Below are 22557 nucleotides of genomic sequence, written 5' to 3'. Positions count from 1 at the left end.
GGGAGAAACGCAATTTCAGTCTGCTGTGTAATGTACTGTTGCATGGTTTGATTGACAATAAAGTTGACTTGACTTGACTTGACTTCTGGGTGCAGCTATGCTGCCGTTGTGGCTGGTGTATTTTGGGAAATTTTCTTACCCCCTTGGTTTCTAGTGTGGTCCTGAAAAATCTCTCTTTCGAGGGGTATCTAGCCCTTTCCCTTAGCCCTACGCCTTCACGCTAAAGAGAATTGGGACACCCCTACCCCTTCACGTGAACGCGCAAAAACGAGGAGTAGGGGTAAGGGGAAGGGCTAAGGGGTAGAATTTGGATTTGGCCAAAGTGGAACCACCAAAAATCCTAAATATAACTAGATATAATCACACTATAGGGAAAAAATATGAGCACAACTTCAGTTTCTTGCCATATTTAAAGTTAGTATCTTACCCGCATTATCAAGAACAGACTATCCTCTTTAGGAAAAACCTGAGCAATAACAGATTTCATTAATCTCGCAAAGATGCATTTTCAGCACAGCTGTCCGAGGAGGCTAAATCTAATTGCGTTGAGGATTTTTCAGATAAGAAAGCAGCCCGAAAACAATTACCTGGTTGAAAGGGAATATTCAAAGTGGGCCATTTTGCGAGATCTCAGCTCAATGGGACCTCCAGGCAAACATAATTGCAGAAATATTGTGTGCCGAGGCGCTATAGTAATTGCTTTTATCGTTCAGATCTCACACACAAACACTTTTGAATACTGCACAGACCTTTGTTAGGGAGTCAATCTGGGCTTTGCTCTCAGCGTTGAGTGAAGCGAGCTGCGTGTTTTCCTTCTGCAGCTCCTCAAACTGTGCACAGGACTCTCTGAGCTGAGCCAGATCCTGACACATGTGTCTGTGGGCAGAAAACAGACGCACTGAGTCGTGTACATAAGATTATCATGCAATGTTTTTCATAGGATCTGAAATAGGCCTGGTGATCGGTGTGAAGGAAATAGTGCACTCAAATCTTAACATATATTATTTATTAATACATTCTTTCATTTTCCTTCAGCTTAGTGCCTGATTATCAGGGGTTGCCACAGCGGAATGAACCGCCAATTATTCTGGCATATGTTTTACATAGCGGATGCTCTTCTAGCTGCAACCCAGTACTGGGAAACCCATACACTCTCATTCACAGATGCACTTATACACTACAGCCAATTTTGTTAATCCAATTCTTTCAATTGCATAAGAAATCCAATTCTATAGCTCATGTCTTTGGACTGTGGGGGAAACCGGAGCACCTGGTGGTAACAGTGCTAACCACTGAGCCACCGTGCCGCCCCCATTATTTATTAATCTTTGTCTTGCATTATTTATTAATCGTTGTATTACAACAAATTAGAAATAAAATAAAGCAGTTTGTCCATAATATTTGTGCACTATATATACACTGTAAAAAGTGATTATTTACCGTACTTAAAAAAAGTAAGTAAACTCTTTGTCTTAAAAGCGGCAAGTTGACTTTACTTTAAAAAAGTGTAACTTGGAACTGTTAAGTTGATTTAACTTAATTTTTATAATTATGCACATACTGTAGTTAATTTACTTAAAATAAGTGAGTAAACCCATTGCCTTACATTTTTTAAGTAAAGTCAACAAATTTTTTGTGTACTTTCTGAAGCAATCTGAAGTTTGAGTTCAGTAATATTTTTAAAAATATTTTTGTAATTTCTTATGCAATTATTTAATTACAATTAAATAACAAAAATGTATATAAAAATATTATATTATATTATATTATATTATATTATATTATATTATATTATATTATATTAAAATATAATAATATTTATTAAATTCAAATCAAATAGTATGTTTTTTAATTTATTTGTATTAAATTATAAAACAGATTTTATTCCTTGCCTTGCAAAGCTAAATTTTACTCCAGGTTCCACATGACCCTTCAGAAATCATACTAATGTGCTGAAAATTTGGTGCTCAAAATCATTTCATGATGTCATTAATATTGAAAATAAATAGCTTTGGAAAAAAAATTCCAAAGTTTTTCTGGATTTACAGGATTTGATAGATATGTGTTTTGTTTTAATAACGTCTGAAAACATTTTATCTAGATATCATATACAAATTTGTCATTTAGAATTTTTTTTTGTTTATCAGAATAGCAAATGTTTTCTTTTTTTTCCAAGTGAAAACATTGATATTGTGTCAAGAAAATTTTATAAACATCTAAAAGTAGGGCATGCTTTTGTTATTTTACACCAAAAAATGCTAATGACATAATATTTAGTTTAAATTTGAAGAAATGTCATCAGCTGTTTACAAAACAAAAATACAAAATACAAATCGTAAAGTTGAGAATTGTCAAGTGGTATGAATTTTAAAAATTCGTCTTGTGTATTTGTTTAGACATCACCTTTTTGAAAAGAACAATCTATTGTATAACAGGCCAACTATGTATCCATATACTGTCTACCCTATACACAACTCCTTAACTCTTTCTGATTTTGATTGTAATGTTTGAACGTGCACCTTTTGCTTTGAAATGATAATTATTGTGAAAAGCGCTATACAAATCAACTTGAATTGAATGAATTAAATTGAAAGTATGTGAAACACGAGGATGAATAATTATTGATTTCTTTTTCAAATATTTCTCGAATGATGTTTAACAGAGCAAGAAATGTTTCACAGTATTTCCTATAATATTTTTTCCACTGGAGAAAGTCTTACTTGTTTTATAAAAGCTTGAATAAAAGCTGTTTTAAAAATGTTTACAACCTTTTTAAGGTTAATATTATTAGCTCCTTAAGCAATATTTTTTTCAATTGTCTGCAGAACAAACTACTGTTATACATAATGACTTGCCTGATTACACTAACCTGCCTAATTAACCTAGTTCAGTCTTTAAATGTCACTTTAAGCTGAATATTAGTATCTTGAAAAATATCTAGTAAAATATTATTCAATAGAATTAAAATCAAATTGAATTGAATATTATCTACTGTCATCATGGCAAAGATAAAAGAAATCAGTTATTAGAAATGAGTTATTAAAACTATTATGTTTAGAAATGTTGAAAAAAATCTTCAGAAATTAGGGAAAAAGATATTCAGGAGGGCTAATAATTCTGACTTCAACTGTACATATGCCTGTACCTGTTGTGTGCCTCCAGGCTGCAGGCCCGCTGGTGGCCGTGCTCCAGGGCAGATGACGTGCTCTCCAGCTGCTGTCGGAGTCTGGCCATCTCTCGCTCTCTTTGCCGCAGCTCACGCCGTTGGCTCTCCAGCTCCGCCTGACACGCCTCCTTCTCCTGCTCCAATCGGGAGACTTCCAGCAGCGCTTCCTCCCGCCCCCTGGCCAGCGACTCCGCCTCCACGCCGGACTCTCTGAGCTCAGCCTGCAGCTCTTCTTCATGCCGCCTGGAAGACTCCAGGGTCCGGCCCAGTCTTTCCAGATCAGCCTTCAGGTTTTGGTTAACCAGCTCTATTTGATCCCCCTGCGAGAAAGTGGTTTGAATCATTCAGTCAACAATAAAAGAGACACTCACTCACTGTTCTTCATTGTACAGCAGTAAAGGTAGAGTTCAGTCAGTGTTAAATTAGCAATTTTCTTGCTAGATTTAACACTTTTCATAGTACCCTAGGAAAATTGTTTTCAAAAAGCAGCTAGCAATGCATTAAGCAAATGGCTCCATTTAGCAACTGTTAAAAAGTGACTGAGTTCCAATGAGCATAGTGACTTAACTCAGACTAAATATCCAGGCACAGTACTATTAGTACAGAATAACATGTTCCTACACATCCGGAGAGGCTGGAACGCATTTCTAGGACTGTACTTTTTCACCAACCTGATTTCACCATTTAGGACATGTTCCTGGATTAACATCTATGTTGATCCTGGAAAAACATTCCAATCAACCAATCAGAATTAAGGCATATGTTTACCATTTACGTGAAGATTAGACATATTCCCCTCAGATTTCAGGAATAATTTACAGTTATAGTTGGGTTTAGGGGTAGGGAATAGGTATGAATTGAATTCTCGAACAAAAATGATGTTCCAGGATCAACATAGACGTTAATCCAGAATCACATTGTACTTGTCAGAATCATTACGTGCATATTTTTGGACCCTCTGGATTTGTGGGACCCTGTTGTTCCTGATCCGTCCAGTGGGAGGTGGTTGGGTTTAGGGTTGGGTTTGGGGGAGGGCCATAATAAGCAATAGTATCTGGATGCAGCCTTTATGATGCAAGCTGAGATTGCATCACTTAGCGATGCAATGTCAGACACAATATACTCAAATAGAGCGAGTCACGTCACTGTGAGGGGTAGGGTTAGGGGTGGGGTTAGGTAAGCCCATTAAAAAGCATTGGATGTAGCTCAGATTGCACTGCACCAGGTCTGCATCCAGACCCCTCTTAAATAAGAAGTCCTAAAAGCTGATTTATACTCGACGTGTTCACCAGTTAGCTTGAGTGCGAGTGACGAATGTAACGTCATCGCGGTGTTTGCGGAGGTTCGCTTTGGGTGCACGCGACATGCTTTCGGCTGGCGGAGCACACTACATGTTTTGAAACTCGAGCCTCGTTACATTTGAGTTAAATTTGAATCACTCTGAAGAGATTATGGTATGCCTGTACAGACAGCTTTATGATCCGTTCATGCGTGATCACACGAATAAGCAGATGACCAATAAATCTTAGCTAGAAACTGCACGTTTTTTTAAAACATTTAGAAAGTTGTTAAAGAAAAAAAGAGAGGCCATGGCAAAAGTGGAGACCCAGGTGGTTTTAATACACAATTACAGAATATGTTTGTCCACCATGTATAGGTTTTACAGTGGTATATATGTTACAAATTTGAATTTAAAACAATTTAATAGTTACAAAAATAAAGTAAATTAAACTATTTTCTTTGATAACTGGAAAAGAAGATTTGAACCTATCGGTTTACAATATACTGATGCTCTGTTTTTAGGCTTTACTGGTGATGATGGTCAGGAATGTTGGACCATTATTGTCTTTTTAGCATATATAATTGAAGTCAGAATTATTTGCCCCCCTTAATTATTAACTCCTCTGTTTATTTTTTTCCCCAATTTCTGTTTAATAGAGAGAACATTTTTAACACATTTCTAAATATAATAGTTTTAATAACTCATCTCTAATAACTGATTTATTTTATCTTTGCCATGATGACAGTAAATAATATTTGACTAGATATTTTTCAAGACACTTCTATACAGCTTAAAGTGACATTTAAAGGCTTAATTAGGTTAATTAGGTTAACTAAACAGGTCAGGGTAATTAGGCAAGTTATTGTATAACGATGGTTTGTTCTGTAGACTATAAAAAATAGCTTAAAGGGGCTAATAATTTGGATCTTAAATTTTTTTTAAAAACTCAAAAACTGTTTTTATTCTAGCTGAAATAAAACAAATAAGACTTTCTCCAGAAGAAAAAATATTATCAAACATACTGTGAAAATGTCCTTGCTCTGTTAAACATAATTTGGGAAATATTTAAAAAAAGAAAGAAAAAAAATCAAAGGGGGGCTAATAATTCTGACCAGCTGTAAGTAGAGGACACAAACTAGCCAGACAGTATTGTGTGAATTATGGAGTCGGCTATGTTTATCCATCTGATTTTACGGTCTATTTCTTTTGACCGCCCCCTGTCATTTTAAAAAATATCTCAATAGCGAACGCATCAAGTATAAAAGCCTCCTCCATTTTGTGAGGTGTGCGCGCACTCAGTGGAGGTCCTCGACGTGGCACCAGGCAAAGTATAAATCAGCTTTAATGCTCTCCTGAAGCTGCAGCCTCTCTGGTTGATATAAGGTTGAGCTGTTTATTAGCTGATATCTTGTTGCTGATAACATGTATAATTGTTGTTCATTTAGGTATCATCCATACATTCATTTCATTTCTTTTCGGCTTAGTCCGTTTATGCATCAGGGGTCACCACAGTGGAACGAACCGCCAACTTATCCAGCCTGTTTTACTCAGCGGATGCCCTTCCAGCCGCAACCCATCACTGGGAAACACCAACATACTCTTGCACAGACATACACTATGGCCAATTTAGCTTATCCAATTCACCTATACTGCATGTCTTTGGACTGTGGGGGAACCCGGAGCACCCGGTGAAAACCCAGGCGAACACAGGGAGAACATGCAAACTTCACATTGAAATGCCAACTGACCCAGCCCACGCTCAAATCAGCGACCTTCTTGCTGTGAGGTGATTGTGCCACCCACTGCGCCACCTTGCTGCCCCATTTAGGTATCATTAACTACAATACAGTGTTTTTGCTGAGATGGCCAGTCAACTAGCGAAAACTCATTCATTATTTTTGTATGTTACATAAAGATGCAGTTTTGATTTGCGATTATGTATTGACGTCATCACACAATGAAATCACAGCATCACTTAGTAACTTTTAGCAATAAATTGTTCCACCTTTAGCAACTTACTCTGAAAATTTGTTGGCAACAGTGAAAAAAAAATATACAGGGGGGCTAATAATTCTGACTTTAACTGTACATCTATATTGACTTATTCATATGCACTAATTTTTATGTTGCTCTTTTGTCCAGTTTCCGTCTTGACAGCTTTAGTTCTCATTAAACTTTAATTGCACATATCCTCTTTTGTTTTCTGCATAACAAAGAAACTATGACAGAACTGTGAACTGCCACTTTAAAGACCAATTAGCAACTATTGGCACCTCATTACTGTTCCTCCACGCTGATGCTCTGCCCATTGTGTGTGTTTTTTTTTATGATTTCCACTCATTGTTCCAGCATAATTTTAATGTAGGCACCATTAATCTCTAAGTTTCCCCCAGTCATGTAATCCATATCTTGCAGTAGAGCAAATAAGCGGCCTCACCTTGCGCACGGCCGCCCTGAGTGAATCTACAGAGCCTCTGAGAGTCTCTTTTTCCCGCTCCAGTGCTGCTCGCTCATCCTCTAATTGAGCGATTATTGCAGCCTGCATCTTCTGGAGCTCCTCCTGACCGTGCAGACGAATCAGCTCCTCCTCCTTCTGCATAGATTCACCCTGCAGCACCTGCCCCGATATAAACACATTAAGCAGTCATTTAGCAGACGCTTTTTTATCCAAAGCAAATCAAAGTGGATTTTATGTGAGTTTATACAGTGCATCCGGAAAGTATTGATAGTGCTTCACTTTTTCCACATTTTTTATGTTACAGCTTATTCCATAATGGATTAAATTCATTTATTTCCTCAAAATTCTACACACAATACCCCATAATGATAATGTGACAAAAAGAGTTTTTGAAATTGTTGCAAATTTATTAAAATAAAAAACCTGAAAAATCACATGTACTTCAGTATTACAGCCTTTGCGGTGAAGTTTGGAACTACCAGGATTCTTCCTAGAGCTGGCTGGCCATCTAAGCTGAGTGATCGGGGGAGAAGGGCCTTAGTCAGGGAGGTGATCAATAACCCCATGGTCACTCTTTCTGAGCTCCAGCGTTCTTCTGTGGAGAGAGGAGAACCTTACAGAAGGACAACCATCTGTGCAGCAATCCACCAATCAGGCCTGTATGGTAGAGTGGCCAGACGGAAGCCGCTCCCCACCTGGAATTTGCCAAAAGGCATCTGAAGGACTCTCAGACCATAAGAAACAAAACTCTCTGGTCTGATGAGACTAAAATTGAACTCTTTGGAGTGAAAGGCTGGCATTACGTTTGGAGAAAACCAGGCACCGCTCATCACCAGGCTAACACCATCTCTATAGTAAAGCATGGGAGAAGGAACTGTAAGACTATTCAGGATAGAGGGAAAGATGAATGCAGCAATGTTCAGAGACATCCTGAATGAAAACCTGCTTCAGAATGCTCTTGACCTCAGACTGGAGCGACGGTTCATCTTCCAGCAGGACAATGACCCAAAGCGCACTGCCAAATTATGAATGGAGAGGCTTCACAACTTATCAGTGAATGTCCTTGAGTGGCCCAGCCAGAGCCCAGACCTAAATCCTATTGAACATCTATGAGGAGATCTGGAAATGGCTGTACACCGTCGCTTCCCATTCAACCTGATAGAGCTTGAGAGGTACTTCAAAGAGGAATGGGCATCATATTCAAAAAGACTTGAGGCTGTAATTGCTGCCAAAGGTGCATCAACAAAGTATTGAGCAAAGGCTGTAAATACTTAACTACATGAGATTTTTCAGGTTTTTTATAAATAAATAAATTTGCAACAATTATAGGTGTTGCAACGAGTATTGTGTGTAGAATTTTGAGGAAATAAATGAATTTAATCCATTTAGGAATAAGGCTGTAACATAAACAAATGTGGAAAAAGTAAAGCGCTATGAATACTTTCCGGATGCACTGTAAAAATTATATGTACGGTACTTTAAGGTGACATTCTAAAGACTACTAACAAGACCAAAAAAATTTCATTCTGTCCTCATTTTCTCACCCTTGACTTTTTTTGTTCTGCAGAACTCAAAAGAAGATATACTGAAAAATATTGGAAACCTGTAATCATTAACTTCCGTAGTATGAAAAATAAAAACTACAGAAGTCAGTGGCTACAGGTTTACAACATTCTTTTTTAGAGTACTGCAGAACAAAAAAGTCAAGAGAGACCAAATGAGGATAGAATTGTAATTTTTGGGTGAAATATCCCATTAAAGAGGCCCCCTTTGAACAAGATGCAATATAAAGCTTGTGTTGAAACAAGTTAAAGGTGAGTAAATTATGGCAGAATGTTTCCGTTTGGGTGAACTGTGTCTTTAACTCATTGTGTGATCATCACCTCTATCTGTTTCCTAGCCTCCGCAAGGCTCTCAGCCGCCTTCTTCAGCCTCTGATTCTCAGCTTCCAGGAAAACCAGCTTGCGTTCAGCCTCCAAGACCTTCTTACTCTGCTCCGCCACTTTAGAGCGCAAATCCTGAGCTAAAGCGCTCTGTCTGTCGGCCTCTTCCAGGGCCTGCTGGAGCTGGTTATGCAGGGCGAGGGCGTCCTGGGAGAATTGATCATCTTCAATCTTCTGGGCTTCATCGCTGTGCTTCTCTTCTGTGATGTCTGTCTTATTTTCGGTTTCTTTCTCACCCTCGGCCTCGCCTCTCTCTTTGCTGTTCATTTCATCTATAACCTTCTTTCTTCTCTCGCTGAGGATTATGTCGCCCCCCTCGCCCCCTTCCCCGTCTTCTCGGCGGGCTTTTATTACGCCTTCTTTTCCATCATGTTTCTCTCTCCTCGTGTCATTTCCCTCGCATTCCCCTCTTGGGATTATTGGCTTTTCCCCTTCTTTTCCCTGTGAGGCTGTTCTGTCTGTCTTTAGGTCTTCTTCCCGTTTGCGTTTTGTCTCCTCCAGATTTATCTTCAGGCTGCTATTTTCATTCTTCAGACACTCCAGCTAACGGTTGAAAGAGAAATGACAGGGCCCGATTCAAAAAAAAGTTGAAACGAGGACAAAATGACAGTAGACGCAGAAAAAAAGAAGAAAAAAACGCTCTTTAAATCTGTCAGAAGTGCCTCACCTCCTTGAGGGTGTTTTGAAGCTTTTGTGAGAGCTGCTCTGTGAGTCTCTGGAGCTCTTGGGGTTTCTCTGGGCCCTGCTGAGCCTGTGTGTAAGAGAGAGAGACATACAGTACATGGGAGACCTGAGAATTTACATCAGCCAGGTTGTAGCCTGAGGATAAAACTGGCCAAACATCCGCTGACCTCTTGTTCAGCCTGCAGGAACTCCAGTCGTCGTCTCAGCTCGGCGTTCTCATTTTCAGCTCCCAGAAGCCTCAGAGAGGAAGCCTCATTTACCTCCTCACTCAGAGGCTTCAGATCTGAACCAAAGTAAGATGCACAAACACACACCAAAGTCAGAATTGAGTTCCAAGGGCTTTTTTACCTTCATAAACCTACCTACACTCTAATAAATCAATCCAGGCTCATTCTAAAAACGTACCGCTATATACATTTCTGGAGAGCGCCAAATACGTCCCAGGAGCTACGTTTTTTAGCAGTTTTTGTTTTTGCAAATCCACCAGAGGCTACTGTGTACGCTTTTTGAGATCTCAAATTTCGCTCGCAAGTGCCATTCATACCTGCTGTTCTGTAAATCCACCAGAGGCCGCTGTCGGCTGACCGACAAGCTGACCGATGGACTGACCCAGCCTCCTCCTTCCCTAAACCCAACCGATAGTGTTTTCTAAGGCATCGATTGACCCGCCCACCCTCTTCCTTAAACCCAACCGACTGCGTTTTCAAAAGCAATCCAGAAAAAAGAAACGTTTTCAGACTCGAACCCCATTGTCACGGTCAACTCTGCTCCATGTCACAATGACTTTAACTTAAAAATTTAAGGCAGAGCTCATTTTATACAGTATGCCTGTGCAGGGCTTGACATTAACACCCGCCAACCTGCTAAATGCAGGTAGATTTCAGTTGTGGCAGGTTAGACAGACACTCCCACTAGCCACTCTGGCTGGTTAAAAATATTTTTTAAATTGTAATTTTCTTAGAAGCAGCGTTCGACAATAAGCATGGCCCAATATTCGTACAAATGTGATCCTAAAATCGAGAAGCAGCACGACTGACAAAAATAACTGTGTTCGAGCTAGCAAAAGTAAGCAGGTGAATTCCGATGTGATGCGTGTGACTGTTTAAAAAGTGTGTGCGCTCCCGTTTACTTGCATGAAGCAACCGTGCCTAGAGAAAACACAGCTTGTGCGATCAGTTCTCTTTGAAACAGACTGGACAAAAAGCGATGATCGTGCACTTACTGTCCTGCTGCTTTCAAGAGCTCATGATTTAAGATTTAACAATTTTTTAAACAGATTATTAATTGGCTTAACCTTAACCGTGTGCAGGTGATCATCTATTCATTACCACACACGTATGTTTTTTTACCTGCTTTCTTTTGCTTACAGTTATTTTTGTTAATATGGTTTAATTATCTTTTTTTTACAATAACCTTGCTTGGTAACACTTTATAATAATTATACACTATGAATCATTCATTACGCATTAGCAAATAGTGAATTCATTATCTGTTAAGCCTTAACTCTACATTAAGAGACATTAGTAAACGGTTTATTAATACAGCTACAAATGCTCTATTCTTGACTTATAAGCACATTTATAATAAGATTAATGATTGTGTTTTCATACTTTTTTACTTTTTAGTTGTTCATTACTAAATCCATTATTGCATTATTTACAAATCATTTGTATTTAAGAATAGTTGGTGGCTTTTAGAATCATTCAGAATGAGTTAGTAAACGATTAATAAACTATTGAAATCAGCATTTATATATTTGATTATTCAGGCATATATATATATATATATATATATATATATATATATATATATATATATATATATATATATATATATATATATATATATATATATATATATATATATATATATATATATATAATAACTACTATGTATGTTAATAAATGCTTTATTAACTTAACTTCATGTAATTCTGTGACCTAAATTAAAGTGTGGATTATTTATGCTTTGTAAATCACTTATTAATGACAAATAAAGGCTCAGTATCAAATGAACAAATGTTTGCAATCTTATCTAAAAAAATAAAAGTACTGTAAAACAACAATATATTAATATAACATTATTATATTATGATGCAACATTTCAAAGTTATTTAGCGATGTCTAAACGGCACAGTAATTTTATTTTAGATAAGATTGCAAAGATAAGATTGCAGCCATATGACAACGTGCTCACCACACACCAGCTATTGGTAGAGTTGAGAGACACTGATAGAGCCAATTCAGTGGATAGGGATGATAAGGAGTCTATGATGGGTAAGGGCCAATGGAGGGAATTTGGCCAGGACACAGAGGTTACACTCCTACTCTTTACAAGAAGTGCCAAGGGATTTTTAATGACCACAGAGAGAGAGTGTTTTATGTTATCATATACATTTTGGCAACCTGGACTTTTAAAGAAAACCTCTCAGGTGTAATCAAACATTTCTTAATAGGTATTTCGAAAGATTGTTCAAATAATAATGACAGATTTTTCACTTGATTTCAGTGAACTGTTGCTTTATAGATCAGTTTCAATCAAAAATGTAATTTCTATCATCGCTAGATCAAAAAAAGTAACAACGTAGCATGTTCAGACTTCTCTGAATACAGATGAAAACTGTCAAGCTTCAAAAACAGCAACATGAAAGTTCTATTTTCAGTCATTTTTCTCATCCCAGTCTCTCCAATTCATTTTCACTATATAGAAAAGGGCATCCAGGACAATGCCAATCTATTCCTTCCATGCATTACAGAAGAACGAACAACACGGAGATCTGGAACAACATGAAGGTGGGTGATTTATCGATAGGGCGGAATGTAAATGTATTCATAAATGTCTATTTCTAAACCTGACAGGCTGATTTGCATATAAGTGATTGATATCTACTCATTAAATTACGAATTCAACAGTGTAGCAATGCCATTTGAGTCATAATATCAAACACCATAATATCGAATCATGCATAATTAAACCTACCGATCTCAGGCATGTTTAATTCCTGAACGTCCTCGTCAGACTCGAGCTCTGATTGGAGGAAATGCTGATGAGTCACACTTTGATTGACACCGGCAGAATGAACTTGGCGCTTCAGATCCACCTGCAGACTCATGTTCATCTCCAGCAGCTCATCCACCCTCTGTCTCTCCACATCCCGCTCCTACACAAACAATCATACATGCATCATACAATACAATGGATTCTTTTCACAAGACTGTTATGAAGTGTTTAACTGTCATCAAAATCGATATAATAACTACACTGTAAAAAACGCTGGGTTCCACATAATCGATTTGTGTGTGGTTTAAGTGGATTGAGCATAAAACAACTTATTTTATATAAGTAGTTTAAACAAGCAGCAAAAGTCATTTTTTGAGTGTATGAATCATTTATTAGGCATTAGCAAATAGGTAATTCGATATTTGTTATGCATTAACTTTACATTAATAGATGTTACTAAGCAGTGTGTAAAGCAGTGTGTACAAATGCTGTATTCTTGACTTACAGTACAAGCATGTCTAATGTGCTAAATAATTGTGTTTTCATACTTTGTAAATGATTATTATTATTCATTATTAAGTTAAGTATTGCATTATTTATAAAGCAGTTAAGAATGGTCGGTGGGTTAACATAAATATATATATATATTTATATTATTCAGGCATATAATAATAGTTACTTTTTATGTTAATAGATGCTTAATTAACTCAACTTCATCCAATTTGTTACCTAATCTAGTGAGGACTATTTATTAGGGGTGTGACGAGACGCTTACTCCACGAGACGAGACACGAGATTGGGTTCACGAGACGAGATTCTTACACTATTTTTAAGAAATCTTCAATGATAAAATAGATAAATGGAAAATAGTTTATTTTATTTTATAGCTATTTTATTAACTATTTAGGTGCTTTTTTAAATCAACTTGTAATGAATGTTATATAACTTCTATTAGCTATTTTAATGAATTCTATACAGTGAAGGGCATGGAAACACTGCAAAATATTTTGCTAATAGCCAACGTAAAAGGAAAATAGTCTTTTTATATAGAATTTTATATATTAGCTAAATATTTGCCAATATATGCATGGAAAATATATTTTTATTCAACTGAAAAAAATCTAATTGTAAAACAGTTTAAGTGCTTCTTAAAAAAATGTAATTAATGGTATTTTATTTCTATTTTATTTTAGTTCTATTTTTCTATTTTTTGCTATTTTGATTCTATGCAGTAAAGGACACAGGACATGTGAAAAGGGTCCATTTAGAAAAACTTTCGGTCACACTTTATTTAAGGTAAAATCCTTGCTATTAACAAACCATTAGCTTTGACTTTTAGCTCAATAAACTACTCATTTGCTGCTTATTAATAGTTATTAAGGTAGTAATTTAGGTATTGGATTGGATACACTGTAAAAAAAAGTCTTGCTGACTTTTGTTAAATCAAATTAAGTTTTCAAGTCATCTCAACTTATATTAGTCAAACTGACCAAAAATATTAAGTTAAACTTTGTATGACTTAATTTAGTTGAAACCTGAACATAAAATATTTGTTGTCTTGACTTTTTGTTATCAAAATTCTTACAATGTAGAATAAGATCACGCAGAACATGTATTTATTAGTTACAGTAACACTTTAGTTTAAGTAACAATTCACACCAGTTACTACTGGCTTATTGAATGCCTGTTAGTAGTAGTTCATTGAACTAAAAACTTAGTTAATGATTTGTTAATAGCGTGAATTGTATTGTACATTAAAATAAATAAAGTGTGGCCAAAAGGACTAATAAACAGCATATTTCATAATAATAGGCATGTAATAAGCCACTAGTTAATAGTGAGAATTTGTCCCTATAGACCATTTTGAGGGATGTAAACAATAACAATGGTCTCAACATTTTTCCTGCATTAAATTAGTAATTTCCATAGCTTCCAAGAATATGAAAAAAGGTCCACATATTGATAAATACTGTTATGACAGCTTTTTTAACAATAAGATATTATTAAATTGCCTCTTGTTACAGTTATGAAATAGTTTGCCAAGCAGAAAATGATCACGGGCCAACGATATTACCTCATTAAAATTGTCTACACTAAAGTGTTACTGAAATTTTGAAGTACGTTTTCTTCCAATCAAGCATAATTAATCAAAACTGAGCTGCGCAGTAGCAAATTGTGGCATGCAGATACAACTTTATAATTCCTTAAAGACATTCGTACAGCCTCCATATCCACCAGCTTCTGTCTGAGAAGAAGATTCTCCTTCTCCAGATCCCGCAGAGCGGTGCAGCGCAGGCGAGCGTCTGCCAGCTGCTCCTCCAGCAGAGCCTTGTTCTCCTGCAGCGAGGCGCAGTACTGCTGCTGCTCCTGTCGGCACAGAGAGCATCAACATTAGAGGAATTCACCCCAAAATTAACCTTAATGCTATTACAAACCAGAATCAGATATTACATGTTCTTTTAAGAAACAATATACAATTAAAGTCAGAATTATTAGCCCTCCTGAATTATTTGCCCCCTGTATATTTTTTTCCCCAATTTCTGCATAACGAAAAGAAGATTTTTTTTCCAACACAATTTTAAACATAATAGTTTTATTAAAATTAAATTAACTTAAAACAAGGCAGGGTGAGTAAATGACTTTATGAGTTATCCCTTTAAAGAAAGGAACTGCAGGCAAAAACAGCTTTCATGCACACGTCACTTTGACTTTTAAGAGCTTGTCTAGTTTAATCTGAAGAATAAAACAAGCAGAATACACTTTTAAGTGTTTCTTGAGTCTTTATCAGATTGTGTCTGCTGGTTTCAAATACAATAATACATCTTCTTTTAGTTTTACTCACCACAATTCTTCACTTCAACAGCATTTACATAAAGCCAACAATTTTCACAACTTTATTCATATCTGTGTTCTAAAGGTTTAACTAAAGCGTATTGCAAGTGGAGGGTGGGTAAATGGCAGAATTTCCAATTGTTTCACTCTACAATATAACCAATTTTTTTGTTTTGCTTTTAGTTAAATTTGGTCAAATTAAAATCAATCGTTCATCATCATTAAAGGGAACCTATTATGCAAAAATATCACGTTTATAAGGGGTTTAAACACAGTATTGTTGCAACTGTGTGTAAATATTACTAGCGTCTAATGATAAAAATTAATTAAATACATTTTTTATAATCACACTTGATGAAAAAACAGTCTGTAGAAACACTTTGATTGACATTCTCCCTATATGACATCAGATGGGGAAAGCCACGCCCAATAGTGACGATTCCTCCCTCATTAGCATAAGATGTTAGTCTTGTTTTTAATATGCCACTATGCTGACACATAGGTATTTGTAGCTCCGCCCTCTTTTGAAAAGAGCCCAATCTCATTTGAATTTAAAGTGACAGTCACCAAAATGGCACAAATTGAATTAAAGCCTAAAAGGGGCAGTTTTACAGAGTTATAAAACATGATCTGTGTGGTATTTTAAGCTAAAATGTCACATACACACTTTAGGAACATCAGAGACTTATTCTAGCACTTGCAAAAAGGGGTATAATAGGTCCCCTTTAAAAGGATCATTGCTGTGTATCTCCTCCTGTACCTTCTAGGCCTGTCACGATAAGGAATTTTTGTTGTGCGATATATTGTCAGAAATTGTTTCGATAAGCGATATTATTGTCATTTTGAGATCATTTTCTGCCACAGATTATATAATGATTATATACCAGCATAATAATGCAAATAGCCATAAACACTTTCAAATACTTAAGGTTATTTAGATTCTATAATTTGATGTTAAAAAGGTAAATGTCCTATTATATACAGTATTATATGAAATGTCCTATTAGGTAAATGTCCAATTAAACACTTTAAGGTAGAATGTAAATGTCATTGTAAAATGGCTTTAACGTTATTTGTAAATTTGTAAATATATATTGCAGTGGCATTGATTATTGTAGCAGGCCTAGTACCTTCAGCTGTGTGCGGTAAAGCTCCATGCTGCGCAGGCGATGTGTGCAGTTCTTCAGCTCCGTCTGTAGCTGCTCCACTCGGGCTGCGCGTTCACGCACAGAGTCCAGTTCATCCTTCAGTCCCCGACTCGCACGCACCTCCACCTGCAGCGCTCGGCTCTGAGACAAACACGAAACAATCAGGAAGATAAACATTTATTCATAAACATCATCCAGTGTTTATTATCAGTACAGCATGCTCACTTCTTTCTGCAGTTTCTTTATTTCTTCCTCCATAGTTTGCATTTCTTGCTTGTAATCCAGTAGTTGATCGCCTTTGTCCTCCCTGTAATACAGTTTGATGTCGGCATGTGATTTCAGTGCTGCTAGTTTAACCGAACTGAATCGAAAAAATAATGACAATTGCTCATTTCACTGATTGATTCAGCATTGTTCATTTGGACCAAAGAAAAATGCACTTGATGTATTGATTTTTATAGCATTGCTAAATGTGCACACATTACTTTTGTATTATTGCACATTACTCATGTATTACATGAAAATACTGTTTAGAGGGTTATTGGTTTGTTTTTAAGTATTTGAAGCTTACCCAGTTTGCATTTGATTGATCAAAAAGCAGTAATATTGTGAAATATTGAAAACAAAAAAGAATTTAAAAAATGTACAGTTGAAGTCAGAAATTGAGGAAAAAATATAAAAGGGGGCTAATAAATCTGTTTAAAGGAGAGAAGTTTTTTCAGCACAATTCTAAAATGGTTTTAAAGGGCACCTATTTTACCCCTTTTACAAGATGTAAGATAAGCCTTTGGTATCTCCAGAATGTGTCTGTAAAGTTTCAGCTCAAAACACCCATCAGATAATTTATTATAGTCTCCAGAATCTGCCCATTTTGGTGTCTCAGAATACATTGTAGCTGTTTTTGTAGCCTGTGGCTTTAAATGCAAATGAGCTGCTTCTACCCGCCCACCGCTCCCATGTGCATGTCTGCATGTCACATTAAGTGATAAGTCAGATAAACAGCAGTCAGTGACAGAGATAGACTCGGGTGAAGCTGAAATACAGTTCTTTAATAAAATAAAAATATATTTATTTGTGGTGGAGTAAATTCAACCTTTCTGAAATGATGAGTCTGATGCCATGCGGCCATGGTAATTATAGCGGTTAAGAATGACATACCGATTTTACTGTCTTTATTAAAAACAAGCTCGCTCTTTTTTTTTTTTTTTTTTTTTTTTTTTTTAATGTTTTAAACTTATAAAACTTATTAAAATCACAGAGTTGGAACAGATATTTTAATCTCAGTTTATTTGCAAAAAAATTTTCTGTATACATGTTATTATAGAAACATGGCGCCTGTCAATCAATTCGGTGGGCGGGGAAAACCCCACTCTTACGTGATGTTGGGCCTCAAAATCACTGGGATTTGGATTCTATTTTAATTACAGGAAATTTTAAAAAAGAGACTTATTGGGTTTATATCACTCCAATATGAGAGTGGACACATTATACCTACACACAGTTCTGTCAAAACAGCTTACAAAAGATGATTTTCATCATAGGTGCCCTTTAATAACTAATTTCCGATAATAACTAATAATACCTATAATAACTAATAACCTATTTCTTTTATCTTTGTCATGATGACAGTACATCATATTTTACTAGATATTACAGAAAACACTGTGAAAACGTCCTTGCTCTGTTAATCATCATTTGGAAAATATTTTAAAAAGTAAAAAATGCAAGAGGGCTAATAATTATGACTTCAACTGTGTGTATATATATATATATATATATATATAAATATAATTTTATTTATTTATTTTTAATGAAATAATTTCCTCAGATTTTCAGCAACACTCCAGTCTTCAGCATCACAGGGTTCATCAGACATTATTTAAATATGCTGATTGGTTGCTCAATAAATAAATAAAATAGTGAAAATCGTGATGCAATTTTATGCAAGATGCCTGGACGAATTACAAAAGCTAAGAAGAACAGAATTTATTCGAAACATGAATATTTTAATTAAATAATTTAGATTTTGTAGATTGTAGAAGCATTTGCTTTTATGTCTCTTTTGATCCATTTACTGCATCCTGGCTGAATAAAAATAAATAAATACTGACACATATCTTCATATAAATCATTATGAAAATAAACTCACAGCTCCTGCTTGAGTCGCCGTAGCTTAGCTTTGCTCTCCGCCAGTTGAAAGGCCAGTCCTTCAGGAGGTCCATCTCCAAACCCGCTCGATGTGTTTATATGAGTTACAGATGATTCCCGTTCCTGACAAAGTTCTGCTATCCTCTAAATATCAGATACGGACATCCAAAAGCAAAAATCAGATCTCACCTACTTCCATATGAAAATGCTAGATTGTGAAGATCAGTTGTTCTCTGACCTCCAGCTGTGTGTCTCTTTGGGCCAGCAGGTTCTGGATCTGTTTGGCCATTGAGCAGAAGAGAGTCTGCAACTCAGCTCCGTTCAGTCCACACAGATCTCCAAACTCCAGAGGAAGGACTGCACTCGGGTCCTGGGTCACCTATTGATCACAAGGTGTGTTTTTGGGCACAATGAAAAATATACTTCTGCTGCTTGTTTAAATTACTTATTTAAAATGAGCTGAAGAAACTTCAATTCTTCACAAATCTTAAGTTTTTTTGGGGGGAACAACTTAATTCAATCCACTTAAATTTGTAAAAATGATTAAGGGTTAAACGGTGGCTTAGTGGTTAGCACAGCTGTCAAATCCAGTTCCTGGAGGGCCGCAGCTCTGCACAGTTAGTTCCAACCCTGCTTCAACACGCTTACCTGTAGGTTTCAAACAAGCCTGAAGGACTCAGATGATTTTAACAGGTTTGTTTAATTAGGGTTAAATCTAAACTGTGCAGAGTTGCAGTCCTCCAGGAACTGGATTTGACACCTGTGCCTTACACAAGAAGGTTGCTGATTCGAGTCCCGGCTGAGCCAGTTGGCATTTCTGTGTGGAGTTTGCATGTTCTCCCCGTGTTCGTGTGGGTTTCCTCCGGGTGCTCAGGCACAATATTTTACTAATTATTTTGCAAGCTACTCATACACTATTCAGCTTAAAGTGCAACTTAACGGTTTAATTAGGTTAACTAGGCTTTATTAAGCATGTCATTGGGCAACATTGGTTTGTTCTGTAGACGATTGAAGAAAAAAAAATTCTTAAGAGGTTAAAAATATTGACTAGGGCTGCATGATATTTTTTGGGCTGCATTTTTTGTTTATTTGAAATAAATATTATGATATGAATATAATTTCATGAGATGAATTTTAACTGTTTTAGAAGAATTGATTATTTGAGATTAGGCTTTTTTGTAGAAGAGTAAGCGTGAAATATAGTAAACAAATGATGAATGCAATAGAACAAAAATACAAGTGAAATAAACAGTGCTTCATGGTTTTCTGTGGAACCAAACAGTATTCAGGTAGAGAAATTCTGTACGTAAAATTGTATAAATAAATCAAATACAAGTAATCTTTGTTAAACTTTATAACTTATTGGTTGAAATTTGCTTGAAATCTTACACCGTGTCCTCTCTACAGTCAGTAACATGCTTTTAATTACTCACAGGTCTTCCAAAAAACATCCAAATAAAAATCTTTCCCTCTATTGGGATTAAACTTTGCAGAAGCTCCACAAATCACATGCTCTGAACTGTGGTGGCTAATTATTATAATCCCAACTCAACACTGCATTTCCTGACTATTATATGACTATTATATGAATATATGATATATTGTGCAGCCGTAATATTGACCTTAATATATATATATATATATATATGTATATATATATATATATATATATATATATACATATATATATATATATATATATATATATATATATATATATATATATATATATATAGTTGAAGTCAGAATTATTAGCCCTATATATATATATATATATATATATATATATATATATATATATATATATATATATATATATATATATATATATATATATATATATATATGAAGTGCCATCTGAAATTTCCATTAAAAATGAGTATTTGTCTCAGACTCCTATGTTTATGTTGAGTTATTTCATTTTAAAGACCTTTAAAACAGTGTATTCTTTGCCATAAACTTAATATTACTAAACCTACACTCGGGAGCCTGATAAAAATGCATCACAGGAAATACATCACTTAGGGAATAGTTAAAGGAGAATAAAAAATTACACAGGAAAGACAAATAAATTTGTAGAAGTTATATGTGCAGCTATGGAAATTATTTCTTCTTTTAAATGTTAAGATAAAAAAGCATGTTTTGCATAAAATAGATGTTTAAATGAATGTTTAAACAAACATAACACCAATGTTTGAACTTTAGAAAAATATATTTTTGGTGGACTAAGCCAGATTTTTCCAACACAAGTCTTTTTCAAGTGTGTGTGTGTGTGTGTGTGTGTGTGTGTGTATGTGTGTCTGTGTGTGTGTGTGTGTGTGTGTGTATGTGTGTCTGTGTGTGCGTGTGTGTATGTGAGTGAGTGTGTGTGTGAGAATGAGAATGAGAATGAAAGAAAATGGCACAAGGGGATAATTCAACAAAATATACCTCTAAATGTTGATATAGCTTAAGGGCTTTTTTGTTCTTAATAGTTTATTTAAAGATTTGAAGAGCACCACCAATTCCTTGGGAAACTGAGAGGATAGGAGAATTTTAAACAGTCTCCATTTATAAATAAAACAGAAGGCCACATCTACAGTATTATTAACAAAAAAAAACAACATTCAAATTCAGAATGAAAAAGTTCACTACGTAAAAACATTTTAAATTCAGATTAAGACACTAATTTCAAACTTAAACAAACATAGAATTTAGGGGAGAAAACTGCACTATACATGATAGATCACATGCATACACTAGCCGGGTTTCCATCCTTATGTGAAGCAGATCTTTTCAAAGTTTGCAAAAGAAGAAAAGAAATCCAGAATGCGAATTAGTATACAGGTATTTCTGTGAATTCAAATTGATGGTAAAAGCCATTTAAACTGGTCATATGTTTGCCTTTTAAACTTTCAACTTATGTTAGTGCACTGTAAAAAAAAAATGTTGAGTTCCACACAATTGATTTATGTTGGCACGACATCAAGGAATTAAGTTAGCTTATTAGTTTTTACAAATTTCAGTAGATTGAACATAAAACAATTCCGTTGTCGCCAAAAAACTAAAAAATTGTGTTGTCTTAGCTCATTTTAAATAAGTAGTTTGAACAAACAGCAAACCTATTTTTTTGAGTGTGCAGGGTTGAGTTTGAGCATAAAAACTCTGCTACAAGTTACAAAACACAAGGAGTTGTTCCCTATAGCCGGGTTGCCACTCTAACGCTAAGTGAATGTTTAAATTTAGCATAAAATAAATAAATACAACATGAAAATCATTGTTTTCATCAAGTTGTCAGAGTGGCTCACTATAGTATTGGTAACTTAGTAACCAACAGTAAACAAGGCAAGCAAAATGGAAACAGCTGGTCATGTGGGTTTAAAGTCCCTTTAAATGTCGCTCGGGCAGTACGTGCAGGCATTCTGTTTGAATGGGGAAACATCAAATTCTCCAAAATAGCTTGCCAAGCATACAGTTAAATTCTATATTAGGAATCACAGATAAAATTAAACAACAACTGTCTCTTTAGTTTCATTTCTAAACGTTCAAATCAAACTAAATCTGCAGAAACTCAGGTCTGGTTCGAGCCTTTCCCTTGGAGAATTGTCTATAGCGATCGCCGATTGATTCCTGTTCTAGAAGGCGGGGCTTCATTCGCCATATTAATCGTTACTTTTTCCCCATTCAAAACTATACGAGTGACATGTCTTGTGTATTCTATTGACCTTATTCTTCAGTGCGCGCGTTTTTGTGATTGTTTTAGAACTTCCGATTCAGCTGCCTATGGGAGAAATGACTAGGAATAATAAACGGCAGAAAACGGTCAAACTACTTACTCCACAAACAAGTGTTTGCACGACTATACAGACAAAGTAAATTAATATAATAAGAAAATATCAGTTTGCAACACCAAGCAG

The 22557-nt window shown here is 35.7% G+C and overlaps 1 protein-coding gene across 1 annotated transcript in view; it reads right to left on the bottom strand.

The window, feature by feature from the left end:
• Window positions 1-22557, bottom strand: part of ccdc88b (coiled-coil domain containing 88B) — a 55555-nt gene that overhangs the window by 24406 nt on the left and 8592 nt on the right. Inside the window, exons 7-18 of the mRNA XM_056472551.1 lie at window positions 18900-19040; window positions 18663-18805; window positions 16739-16820; window positions 16496-16654; window positions 14754-14900; window positions 12513-12693; window positions 9701-9816; window positions 9517-9600; window positions 8790-9392; window positions 6886-7065; window positions 3146-3486; window positions 750-876 (exon numbers count right to left, since the gene is read on the bottom strand). Of these exons, the coding sequence (XP_056328526.1) occupies window positions 750-876; window positions 3146-3486; window positions 6886-7065; window positions 8790-9392; window positions 9517-9600; window positions 9701-9816; window positions 12513-12693; window positions 14754-14900; window positions 16496-16654; window positions 16739-16820; window positions 18663-18805; window positions 18900-19040 (2304 nt within the window). The remainder of the gene's footprint in view (window positions 1-749; window positions 877-3145; window positions 3487-6885; window positions 7066-8789; window positions 9393-9516; window positions 9601-9700; window positions 9817-12512; window positions 12694-14753; window positions 14901-16495; window positions 16655-16738; window positions 16821-18662; window positions 18806-18899; window positions 19041-22557) is intronic.

Source organism: Danio aesculapii, chromosome 14 (genome assembly GCF_903798145.1).
Source record: "Danio aesculapii chromosome 14, fDanAes4.1, whole genome shotgun sequence".
Taxonomy (NCBI): domain Eukaryota; kingdom Metazoa; phylum Chordata; class Actinopteri; order Cypriniformes; family Danionidae; genus Danio; species Danio aesculapii.
The sequence above is the reverse complement of the archived record's forward strand: the minus strand, read 5'-3'. Positions and strand labels throughout refer to the sequence as shown.